Source organism: Protobothrops mucrosquamatus, unplaced genomic scaffold (assembly GCF_001527695.2).
Source record: "Protobothrops mucrosquamatus isolate PMUCROS unplaced genomic scaffold, P.Mucros_1.0 scaffold1052, whole genome shotgun sequence".
Taxonomy (NCBI): Eukaryota; Metazoa; Chordata; class Lepidosauria; order Squamata; family Viperidae; genus Protobothrops; species Protobothrops mucrosquamatus.
Window position 1 is genome coordinate 133,774 of NW_015387284.1, and position 11,699 is coordinate 145,472.

The 11,699-nt window shown below is 38.1% G+C and overlaps 1 protein-coding gene across 1 annotated transcript in view; it reads left to right on the forward strand.

Moving 5' to 3' along the window:
* Positions 1–11,699, forward strand: part of LOC107291112 (neuron navigator 2) — a 75,892-nt gene that overhangs the window by 36,662 nt on the left and 27,531 nt on the right. Inside the window, exons 4-6 of the mRNA XM_015820074.2 lie at positions 1,767–1,839; positions 5,484–5,769; positions 8,033–8,101. Coding sequence (XP_015675560.2) covers positions 1,767–1,839; positions 5,484–5,769; positions 8,033–8,101 — 428 coding nt within the window. The remainder of the gene's footprint in view (positions 1–1,766; positions 1,840–5,483; positions 5,770–8,032; positions 8,102–11,699) is intronic.

The following is an 11,699-nucleotide window of genomic DNA, read 5'->3' on the forward strand; positions in this document are numbered from 1 at the left end:
GTGTTAGAAGTGTTATGCCTTTCTAAAACAAAATAGTAAATGGGAAAAGAGTCTTTCACAGTTCACTATGTGGAGTAGGTTGAAACAATCCTCTTTATTGCCTTTTTCATGAAGGCAATTCTAAAGTTTTATATAACCCATTTGAGGCTGTTCATCTTAGATATAAAGGAGAACCAAACTGAGAAATAATAATTTGCTTTTTAGAAAACAATTGAGGAGTAAATAATTGTTCAATTGTATGGTTAAACATGCTCTGGATTCTGGTTCAGGTTTTTTATTTTTTTTACTTTTATAACTTCTACACATTTTTACTTGGTGTTTTATTTCAGATAAATGATATTTTTGTATCAAACAATTATAAGGTTACTGTTTAATTTCAAGAAAGATGATATAAAACACTGAAAAGTTATGCTTCTACCCTGGTACTGCTGCTAGGGCACTGCTAGGAATGTTTGTGAAAAAGTTCTTTGCATGCTAAGCAATTGTTCTCATATCATGAAAATTATCAAAAAATTAAAATCTTAGCTATAGTGGTTAAATTAATTCGACTCACAAGAAGTTTTACACATGGATTTTTATTCCAGCATAAGTAACATAAAATGAAAATGTCAATCCACAAAAAGTAAGCAATGAACTATGTATTAGTCAGGAAACATTGTGCTTACTGTAGTTTCTTGGAATTAAAAAGGAGATATAAATATAATAACAAAATGTTAAGCATATTTAGCCAATAAGCAAAATCCAAGAGTATTTCTAAGAAGGGATTGCTATCAGCATGTGGGATTCTTTCTCTACCTCCTACTGCAACAGCCCCCCAACCTTTTGGGCACCAGGGACCTGTTCTGTGGAGAGACATTTTTCCACGGACCGGAGGGGGCTTGGTTTCATGTGCTGCTTGCATCCCACAGATGGGACTTCGCTTGTTTGCGTGGCTCGGTTTCTGGCATGCCGTGGACCGGTGCTAGTCCATGGACCAGGGGTTGGGGACCCCTGTCCTATTGTCCTCGTTCTCCCCATCTCTGGTCAAAGAATTGTTTGAATTTTCAAGACCAACGTTGGTAAATGCAGGAGAGCAATAACTGAGATAAGGAATCCACTATGCCAGTGATGGCGAACCTTTTAGAGACCGAGTGCCCAAACTGCAACCCAAAACCTACTTATTTATCGCCGGGTGCCAGGTGGGCGTGGCTGTGGTGGTCATGGCAGACTGGGTGGGTGTGGCCAAGGTGGGAGTGATCACCTCAATGTTGCTCGTGGGGAGGGACGCTTGTGGGGACCGGGTGGGGTTGGGGAAGATCCAGGGGGTCTCTGGCAGGTGGGGCGGTGGGCAGGAGGCTCGTCCTGCGGGGTGAGGCGAGGCAAGGCGAGGCAGGGCAGGGGTGCCATTGTCACAGGGCAAGGTGAGGCAGGGACCGGGGCAGCTGCTGCCTGACACCATCAGTCCTTGCACACAGAGGCCAGTGAGCGCATGGGTGCTGGGATACATCCAGCCATGTGGGACCTCGGCAAGTTAGCGGGCAGCTGGTTGAAGAGGGATGGTTGCCATCTCCAGGGCATGGCACGTGTGCCCACAGAGAGGGCTCTGAGTGCCGCCTCTGGCATGCGTGCCATAGGTTCGCCACCACTGCACTATGCAAATAGAATTCTGTTTTCAACACGAACATTTCATAGCAGGTTAATTTCTTATATACTATTGAATAAAAATACAAGTTGGTTACAGCACATTTTTAAAAAAATATTTCCTCTCTTACCCCTCATTTTTTAAGATTGAAAACATAGACGTGTGCCTGAGTTTTCTGGCTGCCAAAGGAATAAACATACAGGGACTATCTGCAGAAGGTAAGAGTACTTTCAAAGTGAATTTTTATTAATCTGTGGGAATTTTCTATCTGCAAATGTGATTTTCTACAGGAATAAAATAAATGAAATAGAAAGAAATCTGGCCTAGGCTGATTAACATTAGCAAATCTTAGTAATGATAATAATATACTATAAGTCATAATAGCTATTAATTACCTTCACTATCAGTGTGTTATATAATAATAGCAAGCTGTTCATGCCCTAAGGGATTTAAATTTCAACATTCATCACAGGGAAAAGAAGGAGGAAAGCATGATGAAGGTTTAGGTAAACATGGGAATACTATGTATTCATGTCATTTCTTCTAAAGCTTAGGTTCAAAGCTTCAGGTTTGGATTAGAGAAAGATTTTGAACAGGCACACCGCTCAAATGCAATTTCAGTATGATAATAAAAAAAAAATCTAAAAGGCTTTGGAGGTAAATGCAAGAAATTCATTATAGATCTTGAGATATAAATATTTAGAGAGAACAGTCACATGTCAGGGAAATACAAGAGGTTGATGATTTTGAAATGGTGACAATGAAAAATTCTTAGATGGAATATTTCACCATGAAAAGCCCAAAAGGGGAAAATTATTGCATAAGAAAAAAAATGACTAGAAAGCCATGTAAGAGCTATTTGTAGAAAAAAGCAACAGAAATATATTAAGCAATGGTTGAATTACCTTATTTTTACTCAGACAAGATCTGGTGGACTTTTTGCAGTAAAGAAACTCAAGTCATTTATAAAAAACAGTTGCCTCAGATAAAAGCTTGATTCATTCAGCTTAATATTATCTTTTGTGGTGACCAAAGATAACAATCGGAAGCAGTCTAAGACTTCACAACATAGTGTTTCTCAGCTTCACCTGGGATGCCAGAATTATACAGGAATATACAATATACACATCTACTTTGTGCTATACCCCTGAGCTATGGCCCATCCATTCTTTCTTTCTGGATAAGTTTGCTGGATATTAACAAGTGGGCTTTTGAAGTAATTGGAATGCATATTAATTAGAATGGCATAAATTCACTTTTTTCCATCTCCGTTCTACTTCGGTCCTTTCATTGTTTTCTTCATTTTATTTATACCAGGGAAGAGTTCCTGCTTCCTTTTCTCCTTCCTTCATATAAAAAAATACTTTCACATCTGTTGGGATCTAATATAGGTCTATTTCTAATAGTTTTACTAATAGGTATATTGTTAGGCTAAATTTGTAAATGCAATAGCATGTTACCTTGACAAAATTAATGGGTGTTTACACTGAAATGGATAATCTAGGTCCAAAAATATATTTTATTTCACAGGTAATTTAATTCATGCTTTGCTTTACTTTGATTGGTTGGTTTGGTTCTGCTTAGCGAAATACTCTATGTAAAACTTTCTGGCTTTTACCACGTTGTGAGCATCCCTACTTTTGTTTTTCCATGCTGCTTTGTGTGCTCAAAGGATGATTGGTCTGGCACTGAAAAGCATTTGCATGTTTATCTCAGTTCTAAGGTGAACTTTTACTTTCACTTGCATATTTGTAAGCAGGAATCAGTTTAAAAGAAAACTCTTCAATTAAGTGGCAGTTAAATCTGCCACTGTATGTCTTTCTCACTAATCTCAGATGGAAATCAAGGTGAGACTATATTTTTTTCTTGATTACTTATCTGTGAGACAGGTTGCATGAGCTGGGGGTCTCTCTCCAAACCATGCAGTTTTTCTTTCCAGACTATGTAGCACCGTTACCTTGACAACGAAAGCAGCCGCCCTACCATTGAGTTCACACAGCCTCTTGAGCCGGAGTGAATTTGAGAGAACGTTTGTATGTGTCAGCTGCCAGAATGCTTATGGAGAAGATTCACAACCCAGAAAAGTCCTCCCAGCTGACAGATTTTCTTTTTTCAGTTGTGGCACCCAGTTTGTAGCCTGCCAACAGAATTCCTTGGTTCTGAGTATTAACTCTATGATTACTGGGAAATCCCAGCTTCATTTGCCAGCAGGATAATTATACTGTTTTTCTAGCTGTCTTCCATTCTCTGGTTGATTGTATTTATGCATGAAGGAGGAAGCGATTGTATTTATGCACGAAGCGATCAGACATGGCAGATAGCACTGGATTCTCAAATGTACGTTCAAGGTAGCCTAGAATGACCAGATACAGGTTTCTGTGTTTCTCTGAATAGATTATGAGGTTCATCATTTTTGAGAATGATTAAGTACTTCCAGTAAAGCCTGATTAATACCTCTCTTTATATTCTCAGAATCTAATGACTCACGGTTGATTGGCTTGTAGGAAAAAATCTGTTTGGGGTTAAATGTCGAATGGCATAAAGATACTTGCAGAGATTTTTGAACAAAGCCTGCACAGTTTCTACGTTCAAATTGCTCCACCTCCTTCTTGTCGGCTTTCTGCATTGTCTTTCTTTTGTCTCACTTGAGAGCTGAGTGATTTTACATCTCGGGAGGAAAACAAATATTAAAATGTAATAACAGAGCAAAGGAAATCGAAGCAACCAAAGAACTTCACAGCATGGAAGTTTCCAAACTCCAGACTGAAAAGAAACTCTCTGTGCCTTAAAAATGGTGACATCTGGCAGTATTTTGTTTTCAGCTTAAAAAACAACAACCACCCAAATCCTTTTTTGTGGTTGGAATGGAAATGACTAGGTTATAGACTCACAGGATTGAAACTTGGAGTCTCTGTACTTAAACAGCCCTAAAAGGGAAGGAGGTAGTAAGAGGAAGTAATTCAGACCAGGCTTGATGATCCCTCTGTATACAAAGTCCAGTTGCAAGATGCCAGGTGAATTACCTCAGTCAGTTTCCTGAGATAAGAATTTTGAATTTGTTAAGCAAATGCATAACAAAGTCCAATGACGGTTTGCTTTTCCCAGGTATCAGCTTTATTGCTAAGACCTCTGAAGAATCAAGCTACTGAAACTTTTAATTGCATTTGTTCTTAATGGCATTTTCCTGTATTAGAAGTTTACACGACCCCTCTCACATGTTGAAAGTATGCATGAAAAGGTCCACACTGGCTGACCCACTCCTGCTGCTGAGACACACCAAGCCTTGCCAATTGCCAGTTTCACGTTTGCATGAAATAAATACAATGTATGCAAAGATGAGAGACAGTTTCTTGATACTCACATTTATTTGTTTTCTGTATATGTGGGGATCTTAATTCTACAGTGGTCCTGGATGTAGCCTTCAGTAGTCTAGGGCATTTTTTCTCCAGAATATTCTGTAAATTAGGAACAACAAATAATCCAAACAAAAGTGTCAAAGGAAACAAAAAAAATGGACAATAATTTGAATGGGAGTTTATTATTTCTTACCAGAATATTTTGTCAGATCTTCCTGTAACTATTTCATTCAATATATAGTTATTTGCCTTGACCCTGAACTGAAGTTATCTGGAAGACCATGGCCACAAAGAGCAATTTATATTACCCTCTATCTGAAAAGAAAAAAAAATATTATTAAATTCTTTGGAGGATTTTGTTCCTGCAAGGATGGTCTATTTTGATCAATTGGGTCTTCACAGAGCCTGAGCTGAATAAAGAAAGTTGAAATTTAACCAAACATTTGTTGAACTGGGTCACCATGCAATTTCATGATATAAATACTTCTTTTTAAATTGCCTTTCAGAGATCAGGAATGGGAATTTAAAGGCCATCTTGGGCCTTTTCTTTAGCCTATCGCGTTATAAGCAGCAGCAACAGCAGTCCCCAAAGCAACATTCAGAGCACTCTCCATCCCAGCAACCACCCACCTCATCCCAGCAAGCAAGCTCTCCATCCCCCAGCCAGGTGGGACTACTTGACCAGCAGATACAACCACAACCACTGGTGCCAGCTTCACCTCAGACTCAGTGCCAACACCTCCAGCAAGCAGCACAGCTTCAGTTAAAAGCACAACCAGAAATGCAGTCCAGGTGAGTGGGCTTTTTCATCTACCCCAACCATCGCTTTTCCAAAGCATTTCACAGCAGGTTATTTCAATATATTTCTACCTAGAGCAGATGCACCTTGTAAGAAGGACAGGGATCAGCCATTTTTTTTTTCAAGCTCTGGCCATTGTCTTATGAGATCATGTACAAGTAGTCTTCACTTAACAACAGTCACTGGGACCAGACGTTCCATTGCTAAATGACGCAGTTATAAAGCACAATGTCACATGACTGCACTGCTTAGCAACAGCAGTTCTCAGTTACTATCATTAAGGGAAGACCATGCGGATTCTTAAGCAAATCTCACATGACTGTAATGTCCAACTTCCTGCCAGTTTCCCCTTTTGAAGATGGCAGGGAAGGTCACAAATCATTATCATGTGATCATGAGATGCTGTGACAGTTGAAAAACAAAGTCCATTATGAAGGGCCTGGATTGCTGTCATGTAACTGTGGAGATGCTGCAGTGGTCAGAACTTCAAGGACCAATCATAAGTTGCACTTGTTCAGCATTGTCACATGTTTGAACATGAGGATCACCTGTAATTGCTTCTATGCCTTTCCAGACTGATAGACATCTTAAAAGGGTGATAAAAAAAATCTCAGCATGAGATCGCACAAATATTCTTTTTTATTATATGAGATTTATGAGGTGTCACTCAAAATTACCAAAGTTCCATGACCTAGGGTGATCTTGTAAACCTTTGGCCATTGTTACCATTTTCATTTTGTTCTTTTCATTTTTTTTTAAAGTTGTGGGATGTTCTTTTTTTCCCAAAATAATAATGTAATTCTACGGATTTCAAATACTCTGAAGGAGCATTCAATGCCATTTTGCTCATTGACACTATGTCAATAATACGTGGGTTTCTGATCCTGGCAGTTGGTTTGAAAACCACATCAATTTTGTAAGGAGATGGAGCAAAAGAATATATACTAGAAGATAGAAAACTCCGATCACTTTGTTCAGCTTTTCAGCAATGGGGAGAACTGCATTTCAGGCCTGCCCTCTGAACAGCTGATCATGCCATTATTGTTTTGCAACTGGACTCCATTTGTGCAGTCTTAGCAACTGGATTGTAGGGGAAGGACCTGTATGCACAAAAGCCACATATGCCTAGGATTCCAGTCATGGGACTATGTGCAGAAATTGCTTTCCAGAAATATGTATTCCTTAATTGGGCTGGAATGAATATATGCAAAGTCCACTATGGTTGTGGTTACTGACAAGAGAATTCCTTCTTTAATTCTTTACACAACTGCGTGTGCTTTATTCTGCTGTCATTACAGTCAGGTAATTGGATCTTCCAGTGAGTGGAGATGATTGGATTTCCCAATGTTGTTTTTCATGCTTTAAAGCAGTTGCCAGGATAGAAGAAAGAATGCTTAGCCCTATGCTGATTCGTCATTGAAAGCCCTTCGCCTATAAACAGCTATTAGTTTTGCAGGAGATGGGGAAATATACAACATGGGGATACTTGTCTGTTTAACTGCAAAACAGTGGTGAATCTTTTAAAAACAGGATCCTGATGCTTTTGCACTTGTAATACGAAGGCTGGGGCCAGTCTTTTTAAATTTACCTCCCTCTGAAACATTCAAAGTATTTTTATATATAAGAAAAACTTACTTTCCTACAAGAAATACAGTTAGTGTTATTTTCAGCATAGCGCAATATCTACCTTTGTCAGTAACAAAATGAACCTGAGCTATAGGTTTGTGTGTGTGTAAATATGAGGATCATACACATTGAATTTTACCATTGCTTTCTTTATTTTTTACATGATGAGGATTTCTTCAATTCCGTTTCATGAAGCTGTCTTTAGCAGGCACCCTCATGTGGTGAAATTTGGTATTTATCACAACAATAATAATAATAATAAAATTCTTTGATCAGCTCCAAAATGTACTCAGTTATATGGGGCATGCCTCATCATATCACCCTGTGGGGGTTTTACCATTTATTTTTACAATATAAATTCACTTGTGAAGTTTTGCAAAAAGGTTTATGTGACTGTGATATAAATGTGCACGCTCTAACTCTTTACTGTCATTGCTTTGGTACATACACTTTTCTTTTAGTAGGTATCATGTCTAGACATTTGACTGGGGTGAGCAACATTATTTTCTCCTTTGAAAACATCTGGATAAATTATTTTTCCATACCTTTTAGTTCAGAGGCTTTCTATATTAATATTTCTTCTTTACTCACTTGCATCTTTCAATTTTTTTTCCCTTTCTTATTGTACAGTGCATCACCCAGGGACTCATCTCAAAGCAAAACCATCCGATTCACTCTCGGTCAGAAAAAGAATTCTAGGTTAGCGTTTCTTCCTCTAATGTAAAGCATGGATAATCCCATTTGCAACAGTTCCAGTTTGCATGTTTCAGGTCTCACCAATGCTCTACCTGTTGATTTTAAACCAAATATTATGAATAACCTGAGAGAACTCTTTTTTTATTAGCTGACTGATTAGTGTCTTACTTAGTCCCTTGCTACTTCCTCTAAGTAAAGGCGTTCTAGTAGCCATTTGGTTTCTATTGATCTTTATATCAGAAAATAAGATATAATAATAAATGTAATATATCCAGATTTATTACTACTGTAGCTTAAAGATGGATAGCTCTAATTAAGATGAGAAATGAAACTATCCTGTAAAGGGAATATCTGTGAAAAATGACACGATCAGTTGAGATTGATGCAAAGCGTGTTTAGGGCAGGAGCACTTTTGTAGGGAAAAAAAGGCTCTTGTGGCTGGTGGGCCTGAGCTTGCACACTGTACGGAGGCATGCATCTCAGGGGCTGCCACATAGAAGAGGGAGTCAAGCTATTCTCTAAAGCACCTGAGGGCAGGACAAAAGCAATGGATGGAAACTAATCAAGGAGAGAAGCAACCTAGAACGAAGGAGAAATTTTCCGACAGTTAGAACAATCAATCAGTGGAACAACCTGCCTCCAGAAGCTGTGAATGCTCCAACACTGGAAATTTTTAAGAAGAGATTGGACAGCCATTTGTCTAAAATAGCATAGGGTTTCCTGCCTGAGCGGGGAGTTGGACTAGAAGACCTCCCAGGTCTCTTCCAACTCTGTTATTCTATTCTATTCTATTCTATTCTATTCTATTCTATTCTATTCTATTCTATTCTATTCTATTCTATTCTATATTCTACTCTATATTCTACTCTACTCTACTCTACTCTAGTCTATATTTTAGTCTATATTCTACTCTACTCTACTCTACTCTACTCTACTCTACTCTACTCTACTCTACTCTACTCTACTCTACTCTACTCTACTCTACTCATCATAGGGTTGAAAAGGACCTTGGAGGATTTCTAGTACATAACAGTAATGCAACAGTCTACGTCAAATCTGAATCATATTTTTGTTTCAGCTTATTAAAATGGAATAGGGCACACTACTAGTGCCAGTCCCAACATCAGATACTTTTTTGGGGATCTTCTTGGATATGGGTACCTGAACTGCCAAAGCACAATGCCTGCTTCCATGCTCTCAGGTCCAGGGGATCCCAAACACATAGAAATCTTTATTTATGTGCAGCTCCTCCCACACAGGTAGATGTTAGCATTTCAATTGCTTTCACAAGAGCACAAGTATGTGGAGGCAATGTGGAAGTCATCTCATGCCTTCTATATATCATCTAGCTATGATGGTGTAGTGGTTAGAATGCAGTATTGCAGGTTCTGCCCACTGCCAGGAGTTTGATCCTGACCAGTTCAAGGTTGACTCAGCCTTCCGTCCTTCCAAGGTCAGTAAAATGAGGACCCAGATTGTTGGGGGCAATATGCTGACTCTGTAAACCACTCAGAGGGGGCTATAAAATGCTACGAGACTGTATATAAGTCTAAGTGCTATTGCTATTTATGCCTGAAGGGACTTAAATGACAAAGTAAATGCTGTCAATTTTCCATGCTGGAAAAAGAAAGAAAATTGTTAATCCCACCCTTCCCCCTATTTTAACTTTCTTTCTAATTACTCTTGATTGCATTTAAAGTCCAATTATTTCTCAACACTAACAAATAGCAGTGAGTGTATCTCCTGTGTCAAGTGATGGAACACAGTGGCATACATGTCATCTTTTTTTCTCAATGTCTTATAATAGCAAATTTCTAATCTGCCTGGGAATTAGTAATAAGGTTTTCAGTCCATTCATTTTTCCCTAATCTTTAGAAATGCCTATGTTATTTATCACAGATTAAAGTTCTTGTGATAAATTTTAAGAGAAATGCCCCATAAATTTGAATTTTGGAATGCAACATTATGCTATGCCTTTTTGACCACAAACGGCAAGATATTATTTCTGTTCTGTAATTTATCTGCCTGCTTCTCAGCTACCTATTCACTCTTTGGTGCAGAAAATTGCTACATTTTACAGTAAAATACCCATTCCATCACTCTTGCTTCACCACCATTACATTTGTCTAGTCTGTAAGTACAAAAGATCTTCAATTACAGTCAAATTGGACATAATATGAGACTAAGAATTAGACAGCTATAGATGGTAGGTAGGTAGGTAGGTAGGTAGGTAGGTAGGTAGGTAGATAGATAGATAGATAGATAGATAGATAGATAGATAGATAGATAGATAGATAGATAGATAGATAGATAGATAGATAGATAGATAGATAGATAGATACTGAAATGCAGCCACAGCAAGAGAGAAAACGTTAGGAGATATTTTGAACAAAACTGGACAATGCTTCTACCTGTAAACCTATCTTTTGAAATTGTCCATGTTTGGGTTCTTGAGAAGGAATGTCTTTGTGTAGTTTTATTCCATTTCATATGGTTAGAAGGAGATATGGGGGAAGTGTTCTCAGATACCAAGCAAACATAATGGGCAGATATGGATTGATATAAGTTCGGTATTAAATCTGTTCTCTCCAATGCCAGCTCTGCATGAATGGCCCTTTCTCCAGTCAATGCCAGTCCCACCAAAGCATGCAAAGTGAAATAATACTTTCTTTTTGGTTCCTTTACTTCTAAGTCTGTTCTGACTCCACCCTTACAGTTTTTGTTTGGGTCTCTTTCTCTATCGAAAGCTGTTTATGTGTGCATTTGTGATGACTGCCACATACAATTCTCTAATGGTTGTCTTAATGTGCTTACTTTGGCCTGCTTCTTCAGAAGCATCTGAAAACAGAAGATCTCATCTTTAGAAAAAGCAAGAATTACATTCTGTTTCAGTAGCCACAAAAGTAAAGAGCTAAAGATGTTGATTTGTGTTTGAATATGTTGTCAGTAAGCTTTGAAAGCATGTGCATGCATCTTCTAAGGCTGACCTATCTTTTTGGCTCCCTTTTCTCTCCTCTCTACTTCCTGGTCACTCTCTAGAAACTGTTGGGAAGGAAAAATTGCCAACATTTCCTTTTTACAGTCATAAAAATGCCACTGGAAGCAACAAAGGTTTGTAATGTGTTAACCAAAGGGATTACGGTATATCTCAAGAGCATTGCATTCTGTACTCAGTAAAGAAAAGTGAAGTTAGCTATTGTGATAACTGACAACACTGACACATCAAAATGCTTGCTGGTTAAAAACATATTAACTGTTGAAAATTTCTATACTACAAATTTTTGTCAAATAAAGATAAGGTACATAGAAATTATATAATAAACCTTTGCAGGAGAAATTCAAAATGTGTTGCACCAAAGCTGATTTATATTCATTTTGTTTTGTTCTATGTAACTTGATTAAAAAATATGAACATTAAGCACGCAAACGTTAAAGCATCAACCCTAAATACACATATTTGGAAATCAGTTCCACTGAACTGAGTAGGGCTTGTACCAAAGCAAAACTACTAAGAATTATGCTGCATATTTTCAGTCTAGTGCACTGAATATCAACTCTAGAAGTTTGTCTTTGAGGCAAGAATGTCTGTCTGTCTGTCTGT